Raw genomic sequence first — 26,232 nt, 5'->3', positions numbered from 1 at the left:
CTAGTAGCAGACTCATCTCTACATCAACTGTTCAGAGGAGACTGCAGTTCCTCTGGTGTGTGTTTGTACTCAATGTAGAAAATTCCTTTAGTTTTACCACCATCTAGTGTTCAGTCTCTGTAACTGCATGCTGCTGGTAAACCAGTTTTAAGACCAAGCAGGTTTTAACATACATGGAAAATGATCCTGTGATTTGGTGCATCATAGTAAAAGCTGACCAGAAAATGAAAAATAGAAAAAGATTTAATTAGAAATTAAGGGATGTAAGTCAGCAGACAAACATTTAAGAAGCAAATGAAAGTTTAATAAACATATTTATGCACATCAAACATAAACACTGAAGCTGCCTCCAGAAAACTTTTATCTTTGTCTCTCACTTAGACTGATAACATTAATTTTGTTCCTTTTCTACTTCTGGAGTGTCAATTGAAGATGTTCCACAGTTGGTGCAACACGGAGAGCTGACACAAAATACTGTTTTCATCATCCATCCATCCATTCTCTATACACCACTTTATCCTCACTAGGGTCGCGGGGGGTGCTGGAGCCTCAGTTTTCATCAGCTAAGTTCTATTTTATGAGTAATTTCTATTAACTATGTATGTAAATTCTTATTGTTTAATGCAGTTCTGTCAATATTAATGTTCCTCAAAGCATCGCAGAACCCAAGGTGACATCTTAAATGTCTGACTGTGTCTGACCAATTATTTTGAATTGATAACAAATAGAAAAAGCAGCAGAAGGTCACAATGGAGTAATTGGAACTACTGAAGTATAAAATCATCAAGATTGTCGTTAAACATTCGGTTAAAGACCATCTATATCATTGTAGCTTTGAGTTTCCAGTGACTAGAACTCTTAATGATTGAAACGTGTGAATTATTGTAATTAAAAACAAGCATTCATTTTATTTTGTTCATAAATTTATTCTAGATTTTCTGGAAATATTACAAAATCTGGTGGGTCATATATATACACAGACTTAAAAAATAATATGTGGTGATATGTCCTTTGTCCATTTTCACCTCAGTTTGGTTCTTTTGGTTTCAAGCTTCCTGTTTCTTTGACTCCTCTGGACAGAACTGGTTCAGTCCAACTACATTTATTGTTTCTTCATCAGTCCACAGGTCCTTGATGGGTTTAAGTCAGGACTTTGGGGAGACCAGTCTAGAACCTTCATTCTAACCTGATGGAACCATTTCTTTACCACATCTGATGTGTTTGAGCTCATAGTAGTTTTTGAAACATCCAACTGTGTCCAAGATCAACCTTCTGATGATGATTTTAGATTTTGAAGCATGTGGAGGTGATCCTCCTCCTTCAATCCATTTACTTTATGTAAAGCTCCAGTTCCACAGAGCATGATACTGCCACCTCCATGCTTGATGGTAGGACTGGGGTATTATGGGATGCATTAAACAGCAAACCTGCAGCAGTTTAACGTCTGTGATACAGAACCAAAGAAACAATCATCGGTACCTTGGATGTGTTTCTATTTTCTCATACTTCACTAGAGAAAACTTGAAAAAGTGCATTTTGGGTAAACTTTCAAGAGTCATACCAGCATGCTGACAGGTGGTTGGTCAGAACAAGTTCTAGACAATGAAAGGATCAGTTTTACCTACAGTCATGAACAAAACTAAAATAATTCTTAATTTCCTAGAATGGAATCCCTGAAACAAATGTGTGTTTGGTTCTTTATTGATTTTTTTATAGGTCTTCTGGAAATATGACAAAATCTGCCGCGTCAAAAATAAAATGCTAACCCTGGATTAGCATCTGTGGAGGGAGGAGATGAGCTGAGGGAATGAATCCAGGTTGTGCAAACTAGAAAATGAGATGAGAGGTTTGTTTCAGTGTTCAGACGACGAGTGGAGAGTCAAACATAGCTACTCCACGAACTACCCCTGCATCATCGTGTTCAATGCTCTTAGTCCTCAAAACAGGACCAAGAGCCTCATTGAGAATCATTTCTCCTTCGTACCTGCATGGACATACAGATGCATCAGGACTGAACCCCATATGACAGCTTTTTATTCTTCCTATGCATGTCTCTGTGTATACTGTACCTCACATAGGCTCCGAAAACTCCTATTTCATAAGAAACAGTAGTGAGTCTGGGTGGAAGTCCTTTCCTCAGTGGGATGTTTTGTTCTGTTCTGGGTTGGATTTTATCCATCAGAATATAAGCAGCCCTCCTTTGGTCATTTTTAAACTTCTGTAGCACTTGCACTATGTCCTCTCCATAATAATTGTTTCCTAAAAACAGAAACGCAGTGAGGTCAGTCTTTTGGTTATAATAACTACAACAGTGCCATATTCTGAGTGCCTTGTAAAGATGTTCACCCTCCTTGGACAGTATTCCCCTTTGATTGCTTTTCAACACTGAATCCTCATCAGTTTGCTTCTTTTTTCTTTTTTTATAATAGCTTTAAAAAAAAGTGAAAACGGGTTTCTACGATGTAATGTGAAAAAATAAACATATTAAGTATAAAATAGGTGACTGAACAAGTATTCACCTCCTTCAGGTCAGTATTAGTAGATGCAGCCTTGGTATCTCCCTGTCATGATGCTGCCACCACCATGCTTTATAGTTGGGATGGAATGTTTATGATGATGTGCAGTGTTTGGTGTTCACTAACATACTGTAGTGTCTAGTCTGACAAACAGAAAGCTTTTTATCTCCTCAGACCAAAGAACCTTCTTTCAGGTGTCTTCAGAGTCTCCACATGTCTTCTGGTGAACTCTAGTCCAGATTTTTCCAACAGTGTCTTTCTCTTTGTCTCCATAAAGCTTCGACTGGTAAAGAACAGTCGTTGTATGAACAGTCTCTCTCATCTCAGCTGCTGAAGTTTGTAAATCCTTTAAAGGAGTCACAACAGTCTTGGTGGCCTCCCTCACTGGTCTCTTTCTTGTTCATTCACTCATTTTTCGAGGAAAGCCTACTCTGTGCAAATTTACACATGTTCTATAGGCACTGTGTATAGTGCCAAGCTAGATCCTCTGTTGGGGAAAAATTACTCACTTTTTCACGACTGAGGTGTCCCCTCAGCTGTTATTTAATGACATCCCAAATGCCGGTGCGTCTGCCAGCTGCAGCCACCCTAAATCAAGTGTAGGTACCAATTCACCCCAAAATACTCTACAAGGTGTCATCCCTGACCTATGGTTCTCCTTAATTTAGGATGCAAACCTGTTTATGCTCTCTCTGTGCCCAATCTGACCCTGAGACAGACAGACGCTTGGTAAGGATAACATAGGGATAAAAGACAACTATCTGGCTGACGACGGCAGAATAACAAGGTCATATTGCTGTATTCTTGTCCAGATGGAGCCTGAGCTAACTTTCCTGTCTCCATATTTGGAGTGTAACATAAACATGGCATGCCTTCCAAAATGGTATACGTACCCAAGGCCAGAGAGACTCCTCAGAACTGATGCTGCCAGTGCTCACATCACTGTGTTACTCGCTGTATCATTTGTCCTGGTATCAGTAAACCTTATTCTCAACATAAGCCATCTGAGTCTCCAGTGTGTCTCTGAGTTTGCCTCCTGATTCGTCTTTCGACATCGCAGACTTCCCGAACATCCTCAACATATGTCACATGCTAGTTTTTGTCTGATGTTGTCTTACCTCCTCCTTCTCTTTGAGGCTTCAAAACAAACTTGTGTGGGTTGGTCAAAGCCATGGCGACTGTCTGGTCTCCTTCTGGACCCTGGTGCCAGAAGGAGTAAAAACTTTAATTCTAAATTTGCAAAAAGCACATAGACAGTCACACAGTTGGTGGTGATAATACAAGAAATGCAGCAATGCACTGAAAAGGGAAGAAGTCTGCTGGCTGTTAATGATGGACATTTCACATTGTTAACCTCAAAGGATGGCATCTTGCTGTTTGACACAAAACTACAAGATAAAACTTTGCTGAAGTGCATGAAAAGAAGTCTGAAGAAAACTGGCAGAACGCTCTCTGATCAGACGACACCAACATTTGTTTGGAAAGTGAAGTCTTGCATGTTTGATTTTAACCTGATCATCTTCACCAAAGGCAAACAAGAACTGATTCATGGTACATGTCCACAGGAGCATTTTTCTCTCTTGGAAACACACAGCATTGGAATATTGCAGGTTTGGTGGGTGGGTCACTTGCTAGCTGCTTTGTGGTCACATGACAGCCCTTCAGACCTTCAGTCTGGTAGAAGTGTTGGACCAACATGGCTGCTCGGTCACAAACTTTCTCGTTTATTGCAAAAACAGTTCTGTGAGAAATATGCTGCTGAATCTGTCCTGATTTTACTTTTACAACGGCTGATTTAGACATTTTATGGAAGTTTCGCGAGGCGTTGGACCACCGATACCACCATAACGCATTTCCTGTGGACATGTACCATTACACCTGCTGATCTTTGCATCAGTTGTGTTATGGGTTATTATCAAAATCACCGAGACATCTGACATTTCAATTCTGGTGTTTAGAGCCAGGAAAGTAGGATTAATAACTCTGTGACTACTGCAGCTCCTTTTTTAGAGGCTTGTTCACCTTATTTGTTGATTTTTCTCAACCTTAAGATTATAAAAAAGTTCTTGTACCTAAATCCGTCTGTTTGGAACATTGATCAAATTGCCAAAACAAATGACAGTAGATCAGTTTGTGGCTTTTGGGGTGTCGGGCAGTTTCACCTCCACCTCTACACAATAAAACAATAATAAGACATTATTTTCTAACCATGTCCAGAGTGTAGAGGCCAGCAAATGTCGCTCTGATCTGCTCCACCACTTGAGGCTGGTCAGGGAAGAACTTCTCCAGAACTCCAGGACTGGCGAGAACCTGTTGGATCTTCTTGGTTCCGGCCAGCTGGGTGCCGATATCTGGACATTTCACAGCCCGAGAGCGCTCCATCAGAAGACGAGCAGCCCAGCTCTACAACATACAGGAATTCTGGGTTACAAATAACCTCATTTTTTGATTCAGAACACTACATCAGTGAAATAGCAATGTTAGCTGCTATGACGCATCTTAAAAATAAAAGATAAATAAAGCAGGCTTTGGTAAATATCGCACAGTTGAGACAAATTAAGCACATTGGATGGAAACTATTGACTTATCGGAACAGCAAACTCTTGGATCTCCTATTTGAACTGTTTGTTCACATTATTCCACATGACTGTACCCTGGCATCACGCTATTGTTTTGTTCGGTGCAGAAGAACCTGACGACCGTGAACTTATATTTCACTAGGAATGGGTATGTTCAGATACTGCTGAAAGTACAGCTTCAAAGCTGCTTAAATAACTACTTTTTACATCAGTCAATATGCTAAGTCTGAAAAGTGACAAATCCTACCTTCCCCACCTCTCTACACTCACCATGAAGAGATAAGTTCAACCCAAGTTGCCAGAAAATGGGTTACAGAAACACAGCTGCTTAGAACTAATGATATCTTACCTGTTCAGTGTAGTTGTCTGGCATGTACCCATAGCGGTAGTACACTACAGCTACCTCCAGCCCATCTCTGCAGAGTTAAAGGTAGAAAGCATAAAAAAACCCAGAAGTCACTAAAGGAACTGAAGGGTATACTGTGAAGGGAGAACAATGTGTTAGCATGGTATGTTGAGCCTAAAATAAAGCCAAGTTTAAGATGGTGGATAACGCTTACTCTGTAAGATTTGTAATATACTTTGTAACATGCCATGTTGTGCATGGAAGAAGATTTTAGTTTCCTGTTGGCCTTATCATGGACAGGTGTTAGGACCTCTGGTGGCTGGAGGCCTCATGTTGTTGTGATGAGGATGGTGTTGTATTTGGGGAGATAGTTTATATTAACTTGATTACAGCCGGCTGAAGAGCACCAGATCCCACCTCTCCAACATCCGGGGTAATTGGTCTGGAGCTCCAGCCCTCGTCCTTCTGGCTGATTGGTCTACTATGGCTATAAGCCTACAACCAACCTCACAGTCGAGTCGGCTGAGATTTAATGTGAGCGGCTCGTCTTGGTGCATCGTTGTGTTCTATACAACTTCTTCTAACATCAATTTAACTGGGTTAGGAGTTACTTGAGTCTTGAGTTTTCTCAGCACTTCTTTGTTTAGTTTCTTTCCACTTGCACTCATTTGTTTTTAATGTTGTTAGTCACATGATTGTCGCTGTTGCGTCTAAGGAGTTTAGTGTTATTTTGTTTGAGCTCATTTTTTACAACTCTCTTAGCTTTTGTTTGTTTTTCATTGGTTCTTTGAGTTAGCAACACCAAGCAACTCTGTTTTCTTTGTAGAATGACATTTTTCCTTTGTTTGTTTTATCACTAAGCAATAAATTGCTTTACCCAATCGATAACATCTATTTGTTTTTTTTGTTACTACCAGCTGACAGAAATGCTAGACATTAGCACTGAGGTATAGTCAGTACATGAGATGAGATGTTTGATTGTTGCTTTTGATGTCATTTTCTTACCAATATGGTGTCTTTGTGGTCGGACTGGTTTTATGTTTAAAGAATGTAGAGCCAACTGGGTTTTAGCTTAGCTTAGCATAAAGACTGGGAATAGCTAGCCCGGGGCAGTGTTTCAGTAAATAATTATCAAACCTAATCATGATTGTGTTTCTGTGTTGGGAAAAAGTGAAGACATTCTGTCCAAAGTCAAAAATATTCATTTTTACATTTTGGTTAATGTAATTTGCAAAGCCTCATATTAGCCATTATTGTTCATCAAGTCCTGCTGGGTATAAAAGTCAATATGTGTATCTGGCAAAATGACAACTATTGAAGTCCACTGAAGACCTTTCACAGCTATTAAAGATAAATCTACACTCACATAAACAATCTTTTATCACCATCCAGAGATCCTCGTCTTGAAACCTCCTCAAACTTTCTTCGGATGACAGGAATATTTCTGCACAGGAAGAGAGATTTTTTCATATTAAAAATGTTACCTATCAACTTTCTGCTCAAGAAAAGTGAAACTCTTGCAGATATCTTGATGCAGTTACCATCATATATCTTTTAAATCTTCTGTCTTTACCTGTTCCAGAGCTCTATTTCACTGTAACGTTGAGTGAGCTGACTAATCTGAACATCCTCCACCAGAAACAGGATCACTGCCCTGCAGAAACAGAGTCAACCTGCTTATGTGCTGCTGTTCAGTAACTAGTGAAGTCTAAATATCTTGTTAAACTAACACACATCACTACACCTACTTCTTTTGACCGTAAACTTCCCAGGCCTTTGCAAGAGCAGCGGCCATTGCAGGAGTCATATTGGTATCCTGGACACACTCGCTCTCCTTCAGCAGGCCAGTAGTTCTCAGTATGTGTCTGAGAAGTATTTTTGGTACGAAGATGAGGAACTGTTTTAGAATGGTGTTCGACTTGCTAACGTAACGTTCCTGTGGTTGAAGAGACTTCTTATGTGATACCTGTGCACTTCAGGGAGACGGTCCAACACACCAAAACCAGCTGCAGCAATAGTGTTGATCTCTACTTGCTTCAGGGAAGATGTTCCATCCATGCTTTGCTCCACCATGTAGTCAGAACGGTTCAGACCAACAACGATGGACTGGAAAGAGGACACACAATTCACCGCCAAATTCTAAATTTACTCATTTCAGCTGCAGAACTAATCATCGGTCACTATAATCCTAAATACAGAAGTGAATACACCTTAACAAGCGCAGCATTTTATTTAACAAACAACCTCAATACACCTGAGGCTAAATTGAGTCCATCTGCAATTCACACTTACTCTAATTGCACGAACACGGGTCTTAAAGGATCTGTGGACGCCTGAACTTTTTCAGTGTTGGACCTATGAGTTGTGCCGATCTGCATGTCTTCATCATGGCTCCATATTGAGAATAATTACCAGCACAAGTAAAAATCTGATAGTGAAACTTGACAAAGATGCAAATGGATCCAGGAAGAATGGCAACCAACTACAACGCGGTGGAAAGACAGTTGTAGCAGTAATCAGGTTTAGCAGGAGACACAGTGCTACTAATCAGAGCTGCAGTAAATGATGCCACAGACAGTGCACTACGTTCACAGGCTACCGTTAAAGTACTTCATACTACTTCAGACTGTTTGTGAATATGGGTTGTCAGTGGAACTTTGAGTTTTTGTGACTATGTGATGGACATTGAAGTATATATGCATCATCATGCACCAATCCTAAAGCAACTGGACTTCTCTTTTAGGTTCTTAAAGACAGTCCTCCCGTCTTCAGATCAATAACTACCACCACATACTCTCCAGTGTTGTCCATAAACTATTAAAATCACATCAGTGAGTCACAGTTCCTTCATTATAATGAACACGATCCAGTTTATTTAGTAACTCCAAAATGATCTCATCCTGCTGCTGTAAATGCTCATTGGAGCACTGAAAATGTCATGAGAAATGCTGTATTTCCTTGTCATGTGTGCATTTATGGCCTTTTTCAGAATGTATATCTGCAGTAGGAATTAATGAGCCTCAGACAGTCAGGAAGTAGAATAAACATGTCTGAACTGAGGTCTGTTTATGGGATTTGTTTGCCTTAAGAAAAAGTTAAATAACTCCAGCGTTTCAAAGTGCAAGGGAGGCTATCTACATTATTTGGATTGTAAATCATGTTTCTTACCTGTGTCTGACCTTCCTGCTGCACTTGTCTGTATATACTAACCAACCTGGCTGTGAAATCATCTGCCTGGATAGTACTGCAATGTAGGAGGACACAAATCACTACACTTTATACATCAGCAACAAAACACTTTCCAGTCTGACCATCATCAACTGAAACTAAAACAGAAAAAGTTGACACTGTGAATTCTGTTTCATCACCACGTCATGTAAATGCAGTGCATACAAAAGGTTGGTAGCTGAGCCTTGCCCCAAGAGACTTCGTCAGGAATATCCCGGTAACATGGTGCCACTGACCTGCAGGGCTGGAAATATGGGCTGGGTGCTATGCTAACCGTCCAGTGGGCAGGAGTGGGCACCTAGGCGTGCTGGCCCCTGGTGGCACAGACTAGTTGTGGGACATGGGACATCACCTTACTGGAGAGGAACGCGAAGTGGTACAGGAGGTGGAGCAGTATGGACTAGATATAGCTGGGCTCACCTCTACAAGCAAAGGGTCTGGAACTAAACTCCTGGAGAGGAGTTGGATTCTTTCTGGAGGGCACCTGGTGGATGAGGTGATACTCACAAGCCCTCGGCTAAGTGTCACTTTGTTGGAGTTCTACCTGAGAACAAGTGGATCGCCTCACTGGGATTGTGTGTTGTTGAGGAAAACACTCTGACTGTCATCTGTGTTTATGTACCCAACGGTGGCTCAGAGCAAACAACCTTCTCAGAACATCTGGGTGGTGTCCTGGATGGGGTACCACTTGGGGACTACATACTTCTCCTGGGGGATTTCAAAGCTCACCTGGGCAACAATGGAGAACCTGGAGGGGTGATTGGGGGGAATGGCCACCTGATCTGCACCTGAGTGGTGTTTTGTTATTGGACTTCTGTGCTAGTCACGGACTGGCCAAAACAAACACCATGTTCAAGCATAAGGTGGCCCATAAGTTTAAGTGGTACGAAAGCATCTTAGGCCAAAGGTTGATGATCGACTTTGTCATTGTCGTCATCATACATCTCGGACACTCAGATGAAGAGAGGAGCAGAGCTGTCAACTGACCACCACCTAGTGGAGAGTTGGATCTGACAGAAGCTCATCGGACAGACCTGGTAAACCCAAACATGCAGAGAGGGTGAGGTGGAAACATTTGGCAGAGGTCCCTGTCTGGGATCTTCACCTCCTGAAGAGTTTCTCCTGCATCCTGGGGGAGGTTGGGGACAAGGAATCTGAGTGGACCATGTTCAAAGCCTCCATCGCAGAAATGGCTAATAGCTGTCGTCAGAAGGTCACTGGTGTCCAGGGATGAGTACTGAGTCCTGGTACTAAATGAGCCCCAGGGCAAAAGTTTTAAATACTGGACCTCCACAACCCAACCCCAGATAAAGGGAAGATAAAAGTGGATTACTAACTGCTCCATGACTGTAATTATCTCACATTTTAACATTTCTACATCTACTACAGACAGTATATTTGTGGAGTTTTCCATTGTTTTCTGGCTGTAAAATTCAAAGTGTAGAATTTTCTTAATTTGGATTTAACTGAAACATTTTCTCATCTATGCCACCAAAAATTCCCCTTGTACCTTGCAAGAGCCTCTTCCAGAAAGTCTGGGTCCTGGCTGATCTTGTCCACCAGCGTGTTGAAGTGAGTTTGCACTTCCAGAGCCTGGACAAGTCTGGCTTTGGGCACAGCAGAGGGAAAGAGTGTGAATGGAGCATAGGTGACGACCTGAAAACGTGACACAAATGCATCAAGTCATTACTTCTATAGGGACTAGGAAAAATTCATGCTTTATTTGCTCATTTTATCATTCCAGAAATGCTTACAAATAAATAAACAAATACTCATTTGATGCAGTGCCTCTCTTGAATAGAAGCAGTATGAACTACCTAAAACCTATATGAGCAAATTCAATGTGGTTGCCCCTACCTCTGATGAATTAGGAGTCTCACATGTCCGGAACAAGAACCCCTGTTGAAAGGCCATCTCGATAGCTTCCTCCACTAAATTGCTGAGTTGCTCAGGGTTTGTGATCAGCTGCTGAAGAAACTCTTTTGTCGTCATTATGATGGGTCTGAAGGGCAAAATACAGCAAATTCACACATTTCACCTTAACACTTTAGATTGCAGTGTAATTACCTTAAAGTTATGGTGTGTTGGTCTAACAGTTGTGGACAAAAGCTTACAGACACTTGTAAATAACATGTATATCATGGCAGATTTGAGTCTCCATTGACTCCAATAACTCATTTGAAGCCATTTCAAAGATACTACAGATCCAAAAATCATTTGTATGTGAGTTTGAAGTTCGTGGTCCAGTTGTGTTACTGCCACCATCAGGAAGAAAACAACCTATCACCTGCTGCTGAGAGACCGTTGGTCAGGATGGTCAAGAGTCAAGCAAGAATGATGTAAAAGCAGGTGTGAATGAATGAGAAGCTGCTGGAACACAGCTGTCAGTGTCCACAGGGTTTTACATCAACATGAGCTGAGAGGATCCATGATGAAGGAAGTTCTTCCTCTAGAAGCAGAACCTTAAAGCTTCACTCAAGTCTGCTGCTGATCACATGGACAAAGAAAAGACCTTCTGGAGGAAAGTTCTGTGGTCAGATGGAAAAAAAAACTGAGGAGAAATATGATTGGAGGAGAGAAGGTGAGGCCTTTAACCCTAAGAACACCAAACTTACCATCAAGCATGGTGGTGGCAGTATCATGCTCTGTGGAAATGGAGCTTTACAACAAAGTAAATGCAATGAAGAAGAAGGACGATTAAAACCTAAAACCATCAGCAGAAGGTTGATCTTGGACACTGCTGGATGTTTCAACAAGACAATGAGCCCAAACACACATCAGACGTGGTAAAGAAATGGTTCCATCAGGCTGGAATGAAGGTTCTAGACTGGTCTCCCCAAAGTCCTGACTTAAACCTATCAAGAACCTGTGGACTAATGAAGAAACAAGTATGATTCAGAAAGACAACAAGTTTAATTGAACTGAACCAGTTCTGTCCAGAGGAGTCAAAGATGAACCAGAAGCTTGTGGATGGATACCAAAACACCCAACTGAGGAAAAATGGCCGTGTTTTTTGATGTCTTTGATTTTGTTCTGTACGGTAGAAAATTGTAAAAATAATGAAAAACCTCTTTAGTATGTATGCACGCCCAAACTGGGTACTATGTACATTAGTACATTCATGTGTATGTAGCCCTGTGACAGACTGGTGACCTGTCCAGGGTGTCCCCTGCCTTCACCCGAGTCAGCTGGGATAGACTCCAGCACCCCCCGCGACCCTAGTGAGGATAAAGTGGTGTATAGAGAATGGATGGATGGATGTGTGTGCATTACATTTTCATAAAGCATGTACACATATCCTCATTTCTTGTATATGTGAAGTTTTTCCTTCCCTTTCTTTGTTTCAGTCATTCACCGCTACTGCATTTTAACCCTCGTGTTGTCCTTACCAAAAAATGTTGTTGCCTTGTCTGAAAAAAGTCCAAAAATTCAGAAAAAAATTTCCCCAAATTTATAAAAGTTTGCAAAATCTTCAGGAAGAAAATTCCTGAAAAGTTTCCCTCATAAGTTTTATTTTTTTAAATAAAAAAATCCCCAAATTTGATGGCGAAATTCACTGGATTTTGGTTGATTTTTTTTCTGAATGTTCTTAAACACTTTTTAATTTTTTTTCCACCAAAAAATGTTCAAAAATTTCCTAAAAAAATTTGAAAATGTTCAAGTTTTCACTGTGAAAATATATATATTTTTTCCACATTTTTAAAATTTTAAAACGGGTCAATTTGACCTGCAGGACGACAGGAAGGTTAAGCGTTTTGAACTCTTTTACTGTACTCACTTGTGCCATAAAACTTGATTTACTTGTTCTTGGACACCTGTTCTAAACCCTTATTATATATCATACATAATTCAGTCAAACTCAGTCAACAGTATTATATAGAGCACATTTAAACAGCAGTTGTGTCATAAGTTTATCCAGTAAAATGGAAAATGATTAAAGTCACAACAAGTGTATGCAGTTGGGTTAAGACCCTACAGTGTTATTTATTATGTAGATTTATCAGAGTAACCAGTGTTGGGCAAGCTACTTGGAAACTACAATGAGCTAAGCTACCAGCTACTCCGTGTTAAATCAAGCTTTACTACACTGAAGCTATGACCCACAGAAATGTAGCAAGCTAAGCTACAGCAATATGGCCAAAGTAGCTTAATACATTCAAGTTACTTTTTTTCTTACCAAAAAATTTCAGGGACTAATGAAGTCAGTCAAACGGAGACAAGAAAATGCTGACTTGTTTATTATTAAAGCATCATTTTTGTTCTCAGTGCTCCAAACTTAGTAAGTTGATACACTGAGGAATATGTGGAGCTATATTTAAAATGAATCAACCTTTTTACATTAGAAATCATTGTTTTGATTTCCTTTTTAGTTTGTATTGCAGACATAATGTATCTGATAATTAAGTTGCAGCAGCTTATATGAACAGACCACTTACATTGGAGGGTATAATAGGTTAAATTTGATATCATTTCCATATAAAATAAGCAATATTATAGTAAGACAATATTATACATAATTTGGGTATTCACGTTGGGTGTTAAATCAAGTTTTATTTCTTAAGTCTAATATCTATGTAAAATCATTCAATGCTTTCCCAAAGTGCTGTATCCACTACTACTTAACTCAGTTTTGGTCTTGAGTGTAAGATTAAGATATTTAATCATTTATGCCATCACTTTTGTTTCCCTTTCTGTTATTTTTTTCAGCCATTTGCTCAGTAGTGTTAACAGTAATACTGAAGAAGACAGATTTTGGTTTTACTGTTACCTCGATTTCTCCCATACCTCTTCCCTCCTATATCCATCCATCCATTCTCTATACACCGCTTTATCCTCACTAGGGTCATGGGGGGTGCTGGAGTCTATCCCAGCTGACTCGGGTGAAGGCAGGGGACACCCTGGACAGGTCACCAGTCTGTCACAGGGCTACATATACAGACAAACAATCACACTCGCATTCACACCTATGGGCAATTTAGAGTACTCAATTAACCTCGGCATATTTTTGGACTGTGGGAGGAAGCCGGAGTGCCCGGAGAAAACCCACACATGCACAGGGAGAACATGCAAACTCCATGCAGAAAGATCCCAGGCCCACCCCGGGATTTGAACCAGGGATCTTCTTGCTGCAAGGCTAAAGTGCTAACCACTGCACTACTGAGCAGCCCTCCCTCCTGTATGTATCAGTTTAATTATTTAATCCCCCAATTTATACACATTCACACACTGCCACCACAACCTTACGCTTAATTTAATTAATTTACTGCCACGCGAATTTTAGATGTTGAAAAGTAGCTCGTTTGTGTGTGCATCTTATACTGCAGTTGACATGTGGTGGTTAGCTAACTGCTGCTGGTTGTGCATATTCGGTAGTCACCTGTATATGGGTTCTCAGATTTGTATTTAACGTCTTTGAAGTTGACAGAAACTTCGCCTTGGGCTGGCACAGTAGGCATCTGAAAACAACTTTTCTCCGTTTTTTCACAAAAACTCATATAACTATTTAGGTAGGGCCACGGTGACTCTGACTCCTTCGATTGCTCCTCGTCTTCTCCCTCCTCTCATCTCTCAGTGAACCGAAGCGAGCGTCTGTGGCTGAATCCAAATCTCTGGACTTCACCGCACTTGCGAACTCGCGGACTTTGCGGGCGCGTTCATGGGAAGTCTGGGAGTGCTGAGGGCTGTCCAAATCCACAATTCATCCAGTCCACAAGGGGCCTCAAGTGGACTTTCTGGGGTGCAGACATAGTTTGTATATATCTATGGGTGCAGACTTCACCAGTTTGATTACCCACAATTCATTGCAATACGGACATGACGTTTAAATTTTTCGATTTTTTTTTTATTGCGTCTGGCCTATAAAAGCTGTGCAGTCTGAAGCCGAAATCATGAGCTGAGAAAAATAATGGCGGAAAAAGGACGAAAGCAAGTCCTCCAATGTAAGTAATACTTAAATTAATTAATATTATAGCGTATACATGATAGTTTTTCAAACAGTGCCACAGAAATGACTGAAACAGACTCCAAGTCTGTCTATTAGCTGCATTCATAATGCTGTAGACTCCCGCTCTTGCAGACTTTACGTGATGACAGTAAAGATGTCACATTACGTATGACTGAAGTCCGAGGGCTCAGTCTGCAAGTCCAGAGGGTGGAGATCATAGACATAATAAAGAGTAGACGCGGCATCGACCGCTACTGCCTATTGGGGCTGACCAGGCGTAAACTTACCGTGACGTCACCCGTTGGTTTCAATGCTGAGAAAATGAAGCCCGGATTTTGCTACTTCCTGGTCGCCGTTTTGGATTTTTTGGAGTCAGTGACGTAAAAAGCGTCATCAAACAGGCTGGACCGGAGAGCAACTAGGGGCAGGATTGGCTGAGGACTCTCTTATCCCGCCCACGTTTTACCGCAGAGGCTTCTGTTGCTGTCTATCAAGTATAGCCACGCCCCCTGGCTCCGCCAACTTTAACGATTTATTTAAAATTCAGTATTGATTTATTTTAAGATCGGCCACCTGATCTCTCATTTTGACCATGAAAACTAACGGGGAAAAAATCCTGAGCTGTAGAAAATCAGTCTATCAAATTTTATTTTTTCCAAAAATGAATTGGGGTCTATGGAGCAAAAGCTTTTTGGAGCCAACCCCAGCGGACGGCGGGATATTGCAAGTTTTTGACACTTCCGGGTGGGCTTCAATTCTGGAGCCAGATGCTACGTCCATTATATATACAGTCTATGGGGCTGACGAGCGGTGGGGCCGCCATCTTGGACTGGTCACCTGCTCCACTCAGCGCTGTTTGACAGCGCATTTAATCCATCTTAACTCTGAATATTAAACTGATTTTCACTCGTTTTTTATTTTTATTTTTTTGCTACAAATGTCATACATGTAGCTATGATACAGGACAAATGGTTCGGCGTATTTTAATATTCATAGCGGGAATAATAGATAATAATAATAATAGGTAATAGAATATTCTGATATTAAGCTCGACTGTAGACAGGTATTTTGGAAACACTGTAAACACACACACACACACTAATATATGTTAGAGAAGCAGATAATGGCAGCAAAGCCAATTATTTCAATAATTTGAAGAGACAATATATGATTACGCTATATATACATATATAAACAAAATACTGACTAATGAACACATATTTCTATATAAAACAATAGATAGAAGTTATATATCAGAGAAAATGAATATATACAAATCATAGATGGAGTATCAACATCATTCACATACAGATAGGCTATAATGGATAAAAGTTATATATCAGAGAAAATCATACTACATATATAAATCATGTATGGAGTATCAATATAATCAATATATCAGAAAACTGACTAATGTGTTCATTAGTCAGTATTTTGTTTATGGATGCAGCCTGTGTGTGTGTGGATCCAGTGAGTCGCAGGAAGGGATTGTTGAATGACGACATCAAGGCTGAATCCCAAACCGCCCCCTACACTACCGAGTGTCACTCCAAAAGAAGTCACACTCGCAGCTGTGGAGGGCACTTTAATTGAAGGGGGAGGGTGTAAATACGATCGTCAGGAATGGGACAAACATATCGAGAAACATGAGCAGGTAGCTTAAACCCCAAACACGCCCGGGAATTACAAGAGCCTGATACTATGTAAACTTAGAAAAAGAGACTTTTCCATGTCAGCCTGAAACGAGAGGTAACCTAATTGGCTAATTAGCCACACCTGAGCAACCTGCAGGGACACGCTTTGCCTTGCTTTTTCTCTGGTGCTAGGCATGGAGGATTTACACAACTATGCGAAAAGGATTGGGACTGGAGACCAGACCAGCTTCAGGTTTTGGACAATTTACTTACCTTGGGAGAACAAGGTCTGGAAACATCTGTAAAACCGCTGCAAACATCTGCAAAACCGCGGAGAAAGAAATCCAGAAGGCCTGAAGAGGGGGACGATGATGAAGAAGAGGAGGAGGACGTATCTAACTATACTCTCCTTCTAGCCATGCAATGCCTGGAGAACATGCATGTGGAGTCTCTTGTGAGGCTAAAACGTATAGAGGAAGCTGTTAACAACAACACAAATAGAGAGCTGACTCATTCACTGCAAGCCCAGGGAGAGCAGATGGAAGAAGTGTCGAGAAAAGTGAACAAGCATGAAGCGGAGCTGAGTGCTTTGAAAAAAGAGAACGCTGCTCTCCAGGAAAAATGTCTTCAAATTGAAAATCGCTCAAGACGGATGAACATGAGGGTGTCGGGAATCCCCGAGCGCCATGGGGAAAACGTTAAGAAGATCATCGTGGATCTGTCTTCCCAGCATCGCCGCTCACCTGCCGTTCAGTTTGGACGTCGCTCACCGGCTGGGTCCGCCGCGCACTGAGGAGGAGCCCCACCGCGGCGTATTATCGTCCGGTTCCTGTCGCGGGACCACAGGCAGCGGGTTTGGGAGGAGGCACAGACATCGGCTGTGCCCAAAGAGAGGAAGATCACCCTGTCCCACGACCTGAGCCAAGAGACTAAAGACGCCAGGAACAAACTGTGGCCCCTCGTCGACAAAGCAAGGAAGGAGAAGAAACGCGCAGGATTCAGAGGTGCATGAGCTTATATTGAAGGTAGAAAAGTTACTGTGGCTGATTTGAATGATGATTAAGAGGAACTGACTTATTTGGAGTCAAATGGGTCTGAGAGATTAAATGAACATGATTTGTCTCTGTTGGACAGATAAAATAGTATATTATGATTTGTAGACTATTTTTGCTCTCTTTTGCGTTTTGTCCTCACAGATTGTAAAAAAAAAAAAAAAAAAAAAGCTACAAAGTTGAACAAAAGTTAGGAAAAGAAAAATATCTCTCGAAGGTGAAATAAGGCACTAAATCTGCATTTCTTGAGCCACAATCCCGGGTGTGGTCATGCAGCTCTTTTTGTTCAGTTACTCTATATCCTAGGAGAGGATTAGGGGTAATTAGGTTTTAATCTTTGATTGTTATTCATTTTGTGTGTGGGTGGTAATGTCTATATCTGTTGTCTATAAATGTTAGGGGAGTGAAGGATCAATTAAAGAGAAAGGGGTTGTTTTTGTTTTGCCAAGGGAAAGGAGCAGACTTTTATTTTATTCAGGAAACACATGCAGTAGAATCAGATGCAACATATTGGAGGAGTCAATGGGGAAGAGAAATTTGGTTTTCATATGGGAGTAATTGGTCTGGAGGTGTCGCAATCTTACAAGAGAAATTTAAAGGGAAGATAATTGGGAAAGAATTTGACAATAATGGCCACTGGGTTATTCTGTTGAGGTTAATCAAAATGTATTTATATTGACCAATATATATGGTTACAACGACAGACAAACAAACAAAACATTGTTATCCACAATAGAAAATAAATTGGGTACATGGATGATCAAATATCCTTTAGCTAAAATAATAGGGGGGGGGATTTCAATGCAGTAATGGATGGTAACAGGGACAGGTGGCCCCCTAGAGACGGGAAGGAAAATGAGCTGGAGAATGTTTGTAATAATTTGGGATTAGTTGACATTTGGAGACAAAAACATCCATCAGATAGAATGTATACCTGGAGTAATAAAGATCAAACACGGCAATCTTGTATAGATTTGTGGCTAATATCTGCAGACATTCAAGAAAAAGTAGAATCAACAACTATAGAGCCTGTAGCTTGAAGTACTCTCTTTCCAATTACTGAATAACACATTTAAAATCAACTACTTATGCCGTTTGTTAAAAGAGAAGGTGAATATTTGGAACGCTATTCCTAATTATGTGTTTGACCAGGTAGGAGGAATGAACTTTTTACTAAAATGTAATTACAAGATTGAGAAAGTTCCGCTTGCTTTGTCAAACTTTCACAAACAGGCATTACTCTCCTGGAGGCTGATTTACAAGCGGGGCTTCTCGCCAACCAGTTGCTTCCTTTGGAATAACGAAAGTATTCAACACAAAAACAAATCACTATTCTTAAAAGCATGGTTTGATCAGGGAATCATTTGGACGAATCAACTAATTAATGACCAGGGGCAAATCTTTAACTGCAATGACTTTACGACTGAATTAAATTTCCCGGTCTCGCTCAAAGAGTACACTATTGTTTCCAATGCTATCCCGGGGGGCCTAATTCACCTCCTAAAAGGTGTTAAATTTAACCCTCAAATTCAAAAAATAGGAAAACAATTATTTATTGAACAAATAGATGTGATAAGGGGAAAATCTCAAACAAATTTGTTAGAAATCTCATATAACCAAAAACAAGAGCTGCAGCTGTGTCTCACTGGAACTCTTTGTACGGTGAGATTGACAGGGACAGGGTGTGGCTGGTCGACGAGAAGTTCTGTATAAACAATAAAATTAAAGAAGTTACTTATAAAATACTCCACAATATTTACCCTGCTAAAAAACATTACAAAGGTTTATATTAGATATCAATTATAATTGTAGTTTTTGTGATGGTGAGATAGAGACTATTCCTCATATGTTTTTTCTGTGTGGGCACAGTAAGATATTCTGGACTAAAGTACAGCAATTTCTATCAGATATATCTGGGCGAACAATCTGCCTCCCGGAGAAGGACATCTTATTTAATGTTAAAAAGTAGTCAATAAAGATCTGTCAACTTTTAAACAATTGATTGTCACTTTAGGGAAATATCATATTCATAAAGTTAAATGGGCTGAAGAGAAACCAAATTGGAATAAATTCTATAATGAAGTAAAACGATATGTGAATGTGATTAGACAGGTTGACCTTAAAAAAGCTGTTAAAACCCATGAGCTTTTTGAAAGATACTGTCCTAATATGACTCTGTGATTTATTGTTTATGTTCTGCACTGTTACAAATGGTAATGAATTGTTATATGCTGTCTGTAATGATATTACAACCTAAATATTGTGTGTGGGGGATGGGGGGTGTGTGTGTTGTGAGTGATGCTGTGAATGAATGTCTTGTATGCGTTTTGTGATTTTTTTTTTTGTTTTGTTTTCTTTCCATTGTATTGTCTATTGTATTGTTTAGTGTATTGCTCTTATTTTCAATAAAAGGAAAAACAAAAGACTTCACCAGTTTATATGGACATGACGTTCAAATTTTTCGATTTTTAAAAAAAATTTTTTTTATTGCGTCTGGCCTATAAAAGCTGTGCAGTCTGAAGCCGAAATCATGAGCTGAGAAAAATAATGGGCTGAGAAAAAGGCCGAAAGCAAGTCCTCCAATGTAAGTCATACCTAAATTAATTAATATAGCGTATACATGGTAGTTTTTCAAACAGTGCCACGGAAATGACTGAAACGGACTCCAAGTCTGTCTATTAGCTGCATTCATAATGCTGTAGACTCCCGCTCTTGCAGACTTTACGTGATGACGGTAAAGACGTCACATTACGCATGACTGAAGTCCGCGAGGGCTCAGTCTGCAAGTCCAGAGGGTGGAGATATGGATGCAGCCTGTGTGTATGGCAAGCCGTTTTAACATTTAATGCCTAGAGTGCACTATCCAGAACTAAGACTGCGGATATCCACAACTCCATTCTGACTAGGCGTTAATGAATTTTGGATATCCGGAATTTTCATTAAAGATATCCATAACGTAATTTTGACTATCCGAAAGGACAGATAGAGATATCTAAATCTCAGTTTCGCCTAGTCGAAACTGAATTACGGATATCTCTTATGACATAACTGAAACGTCATGAAACGCGTCACATATCCTAAATGAAAATTACAGATATCCGTAATTCAGTTTCCACTAGGCGAAATGTAAGTTAAAGATATCTTAAACGTCACTATGACTCGTCGGAATGACGTTGCTCTATTTTAGGCAGGGGCGGATTGAACGTTATTTCATTCGGTCGTTTGGGTCGGTGCGCTGGTATTTATTAAATAATTTTACTTACAGGGTATCTGGTAGCTCCATGTATAGCTCATCGGGTTAAGCAGGCGCTCCATGTGCAGCGGCTCGGGTTGGATTCTTAACTGCGGCCCTTTTCTGCATGTCTTGCCCCTACTCTTCTCCCTTTTACCTGTCACTCTTCACTGCCACCATCACAATGAAAAGGCAAAAATAATAATTTTGTTTATTTATCCATATGCGGCCGAATGGGATGAGCGTCCAACCATCATCAGCCCTGTACAGGCACGCAGGCACGCATGCGTCACACCACAACCACGCTCATCCCATGGGGAGCTTGCAGTGTTAAGTAAAGGTAAAAATGAAAACAAGACATGATACATAGATCAATCAAACCTGTCGATCAGGTTGATACTTTATTGATCTCCAAGAGACATTGGCATTTACAGTAGCTCAAAAAGGGGAGAGATAAGTATGGTAAAGAGGCATGTAAGTTTTAAACTACATGAAGATATAGAGTACAATATAGAGCAAAATAGAAATACAAAACTTACATTTCCTATACATTGAAGATATGCATAGTGACAGTGTGCACCATGCAGTGGTGCAAAAGGCAGTTCGTACACAATTAAAAGACATTTATATAGATGTGAATGTAACCCACACAGTAAACCAGCAACTCATAGAACGCATGTTACTGTCCCTTTAAGACGGTAGACGCAGCACCTAGGCAACCGCAGAAACAGAGACCTGAGGAAGAGAGCAGAGAGCAGAGATGGGGAACTTTGATTGCTATTTATTGAATCAATTATAGCCAGAAAAATGAAATGAATTTAGCCGCGCTTTTGCTACCTTGCTAGTTCGGTGGTATGTAGCCTATGCTAGCAACACTTACTCCAAAGGAGTTGGGGTTGATGGCGAAATAGTCGTCTCGTTGCATCCACAATATTCGTTTCTCTTGCTGCCAGTTCCTGTCGAGCACGGTAGTTGTACTGAAAAGTCTGTCAAAAAGGGAAACGTCCAGCCGGGAGGCCATGGCCGCGACAGACAAAAAAAAGGCGTCAAAAGTTCAAATCGCGCATTTTACCGCTTTCCGCCTGAAAGTGGGAGGACTAATAGCACGACATTACAGATATCTGCAACGTCATTTAGTCTAGTCAAAACTGTCATTCAAGATGTCTTTAATTACATTTCGCATAGGCAGAATTGTAATTACAGATATCTCCAGTTTTAGATATCTCTATCAAAATCCATTAAAGATATCTCTAACATAATTTTAGATATCTACAATCAAGTTTTGCCTATCCGTAATTCCCATTTGAGATATCTACAACGTCATTTTGACTAGGCATTACTTTAATTTAAGATATCTACAACGAATTCCGCCTAGTCAAAACTGAGTTATGGATATCCATAAAGAAACATGTAGATATCTGTAATTGAGGAGGGGTTGAAGATATCTCGAATTGGAATTTTGACTATCCGTAATTCAGTTGTAGATATCTGCAACTGGAATTATGGATATCCGTAACTCATATTGCGGATATCTGCAACTGAATTATGGATAGGCGCAATGACGTAACTCATACACATGAATGGCAAAAGTGCCGTCATTTCTCCTAGGAAGAATGCATTTGTGGATATCTGAAATGATAATTACGGATAGGAGAAATAGAGTTGTTGATATCTCTAACGTTTTTTTCGACTAGGAAGAACTGAATTACAGATATCTGTAGCGAATATCCAGTCTGGGCATTAAATGTTAAAACGGCTTGCCATACTGTGTGTGTGTGGATCCAGTGAGTCGCAGGAAGGGATTGTTGAATGACGACATCAACAGTTCCTCCGCTTCTATTGGTCGACACAGACATGTCGGCGTTTGGAGAGGATGTCACTGTCTGATCCTTAAAAGTGTGAGATGAGACTGCAGCAGAGCAGAAAGCTCCGCTTCAAGCAGTTCAACATTAATCATTTTTAATGTAGCTTTTTGCGTTCGCTACCGCGCTACATGACCAAAAGATCAGCTAAGCTGTTGAAACGTTTTTTGATTTTGTAAACGACGCTATCACGTCGTTACAGAAAAATGTAGTTAAACTACTAACGATGCTATTTGTAGTGACATTACTGCCCAACACTGGGAGTAACATACACAGTAATGACATCAAACCCTAAACATAAGATAAAAAATACCACTTTACCTGACTGTTATACATATTAACTGGAGAGGCCAATCTAACTCATTCAGGTTTACAGCTAAGACCCTATGGCATCAATAATTATGGAGATTATCCAGACAGATTTTGAAAAAAAGTTTTAAACTTACCAAAATACATACAAAAACCAAACAAATCCAACGTTCTCCTGGATCACATGCAAGAAAGCACCATACATGGTGTTAACACAAGTACTTACTGAATATCCAGCTTTTAGTCTAGCTGCACTTCTGAAAAAAGGTTGTTGCAGAGAATGACTTGAAAAACTACAACAAAGAAATTAAAAACGTATTTTCCCATCATCAGCACGGTAGTGTCTGAGGTCTGAGACAAGAGTCACCGCCTATACAGTCAGTGTTCATTATCTGTGGCACATCCCACACGCCTCCACCCAGCACAAACTAGTGTTGTCACAATCTGTGTGTCTTTTTTTCTGATTGTGACTTTATCTCTCAGCACCATCCAGCTACCAATCCAGGATGCCTTCCACCAGCAGGCAGATAATTTTGCCTTGCATAATGTTCCAATGACTGCTTTTCACAGATACTGGTGTGCTGTGACCAAACACATATTTAAAATTGGACCAGCTGAAGTCCTAAAGCTCAAAATAGTGATCAACAACACCTGCAGAGCAAACACACCTGGATAATACACACCTTGTGTTTTAGCAGACACGATGTTTCCAGTTCCAGTGAGGTCTTGGGGATATCTGGCTGAGATCAAATGTGGTTGAAAACTGAAGGTTAATTTAACGTCTGTAAGACGGATGGAAGTAATACATTTACAAATAATGTAATAAGAAAACTCTGATCCATAATCAGGATGTATCTTGAGAATGAAACATGCTTTAGGACAGTGGTTTTGGGTAAGATGCGAACCTAATGAACTTTCATTTGATCACCACATTTTACGAATGAGCCAGTTTAAATAGAACCCATTAGATGGATTACATTAGACAGCTCTCTTCACCCTCTTCACCATGGACTGTGTGCCCATCCACTCTTCCAAAACCCTGATAAAGTTTGCTGACGTTACCATGGTGGTAGGCCTTATCAGGGACTCCTGTTGACAGGAGGTCCAACATCTGGTAGGGTGGTGTGCAGACAACGACCTGGTCCTCAACATCACCAAGACAAAGGAAGTCATCATAGACTTCAGGAGGACCAGGAGAGTCATACAGTCCCCACTCCATATCAGAGGAGAAGAGGTAGAGAGGGTGGACTCAGTCAGATTCCTTGGCATGCACATTACCAAGGATCTGACATGGACACTAAACACCTCCACACTGGTAAAGAAAGCCCAGCAGAGGATGTTCTTCCTGAGGAAGCTGAAGCAGGCTGGTCTGGCCCCACAGTGGCTCAGAAACTTCTACAGAAGCACCATGGAGAGCATCCTCTGCCAGGGCAGACAGTTCCTGCACAGCAAAAGACAGACAAGATCCATCCCAGGTGGTAAAGGGGGACCAGAGGATCGGACCTGGACTCTGTGTTCACTAAGCAGAGAAGAGCATGGTCCAGCTGCATGGACGTCAGCCACCCAGGACACTTGCTGTTCAGTCCATCAGAACACGGACACCAGGCTGAGGAACAGCTTCTTCCCCAGAGCTGTTGCCTCCATCACTGCACAATATCTCCTCCCTCTCCCCACCCCCCTGCTCTCCAACAGAGACTCACTGATGGGCAGTAATCATCTTAATGTGCAATAACCAATTCATACTGAGCATTTACTGACATCAGACACTTTAAAGCAGATGTTGGACCTCATTGCACTATCACACTTTTTTTTTAAAAATAAAAAAAACTTGTTCCTATTTATATACACACACTGTAAACAGCCAAAGATCTGGTGGCGGTACGCCGCCCAGCTGCCTGCTATCGACCATTCACTCAGCAGTACGTGAGTGCGCGTGCATGTCTACTTTCCGTAACACAGCGACTGCTATGGCCAGCCAATAGCAAGTAGGTGCGCTTGATTTATTGCACTGGGACATTTCCCACAACTAGTCAATAGACGTCAACAAGCGCCGCTTGTTCCGGGACGGGACGAGCAATAAATTACACCTGAAATTCCACACGTTCTTGTGATTGGCTGAAAAACTTTAACCTGGATTTACAGCAGTTATCATCAATAGATGATATTTTAAATAAAGACGGAGAGAAGCAATACAAAACAATAAAAAAAATTGCCAAAGTAATAATGCAGAGGAAAATAACCTCTTTGATTAAAGAAAAGACAGAAGGGTTACCACAGAAAATCAGAAAATAACTACTACTATTATAACTACTTTAGGCCTCTGTGGAAAATCTTTTAGGTGATGTGTTTTGATGTTTAGTTCCATTCTGAGTGTTTGCTGATGACCTCATGTCTGTTCTTAGAGCCTTGTATTCTGGATGTTTATCAGTGTTTCAATTAAAGCAAAAAGTTTACCGTATTTTCAAGTGTTTTTAATTCCTACCTATTCCATTGGCCTAAAGTAAAATATTAATATGTTTGTATTTGTTTGTGTTTTAACTTTGCTATTTTAAAATGCATGAAGTTACCGCGAGATGAGGGTTTTAGTGATAGTACCGGCAAGAATTTAAAACTACTTTCACCCTGATATAGCTGTATGTGTGTGTGTGTATATATATATATATATATATATATGGCATGCCATATATATATATATATATATATATATATATATCATGGTAGAGACTGCGATTTGGTAGAATTGGAGTCTGTACCAGTAGAGACTGCAATCGCAATCTCTACCAGTAGAAACTCCAATCCTACCAGTAGAGATTTGTCAGGGCTAAGGTTAGACTTTTAAGGTTAGGGTCAGGGATCAGGGCAGGGGTCAGATTTAAAGTTCCATCTCTACTGGTAGAGACTCCAATCGCAATCTCTACTGGTAGAAACTCCAATTCTACCAAATCGCAGTCTCTACCCTGACATATATATAGCCCGCTTAGCTTAGTGTGGCTCGTTCATGGTAACAACCAATATAAGACAAACTTTGCAGGGGAAGAACGAGGTGCTTTACTGAACCAGCAGCAGCTGTCCACACTTACAGTTCATCCAGAACACACTGGCCCTCTATGAGCGGATATATCTCCACGGTGCAGCTCACTGTCCCTCCGCTTCCACACTCGTCTCTGCAGCTCAGGTAACTGACACAGCGATTGCTTGTTGTCATGGTAACAGCGATGCCGTGCTGGCCGCTATATCTCGCGATGGAAAATGCTCAAGAAATCCGGCACTGCCAAAATCTAATGAGGAGGTCCTTGTGTCATTTATGATCTTCCCTGAAATTTTCATCCAAATCCGGTAGTCTGTTTTAGAATAATGCTGCAGATGGACAGACAGATTCAGAGACAAAGTACACCGATAGTCACATAACTTCTCCGTTCCTTGGCGGAGTAATAAACAAATCGACACTGAGAGGAAAGTCTCCCTGCACATGTTTGGATCAACATACAGCTGTAAGCCAGCTTCTCAACTATGAATATAATCCAAACTAA

At 40.6% G+C, this 26,232-nt stretch overlaps 1 protein-coding gene across 1 annotated transcript; it reads right to left on the bottom strand.

Annotated features, from left to right (window-relative positions):
• Positions 1 to 855: 855 nt before the first annotated feature.
• Positions 856 to 17,279, bottom strand: LOC110961738 (glutathione synthetase-like). Its single transcript, XM_051949934.1, has 13 exons — positions 16,991 to 17,279; positions 10,527 to 10,671; positions 10,180 to 10,325; positions 8,610 to 8,685; positions 7,408 to 7,547; positions 7,190 to 7,306; positions 7,015 to 7,095; positions 6,808 to 6,885; positions 5,445 to 5,511; positions 4,725 to 4,919; positions 3,635 to 3,716; positions 2,070 to 2,259; positions 856 to 1,984 (listed from the first exon to the last, which is right to left on the bottom strand). The coding sequence occupies exons 2-13, from the start codon at positions 10,659 to 10,661 to the stop codon at positions 1,861 to 1,863; spliced, it is 1,431 nt and encodes a 476-aa protein (XP_051805894.1). The 5' UTR covers positions 10,662 to 10,671; positions 16,991 to 17,279; the 3' UTR covers positions 856 to 1,860.
• Between the last annotated feature and the right edge of the window lie 8,953 nt (positions 17,280 to 26,232).

This window comes from Acanthochromis polyacanthus, chromosome 6, assembly GCF_021347895.1.
Source record: "Acanthochromis polyacanthus isolate Apoly-LR-REF ecotype Palm Island chromosome 6, KAUST_Apoly_ChrSc, whole genome shotgun sequence".
NCBI classification, from domain to species: domain Eukaryota; kingdom Metazoa; phylum Chordata; class Actinopteri; family Pomacentridae; genus Acanthochromis; species Acanthochromis polyacanthus.
The sequence above is the reverse complement of the archived record's forward strand: the minus strand, read 5'-3'. Positions and strand labels throughout refer to the sequence as shown.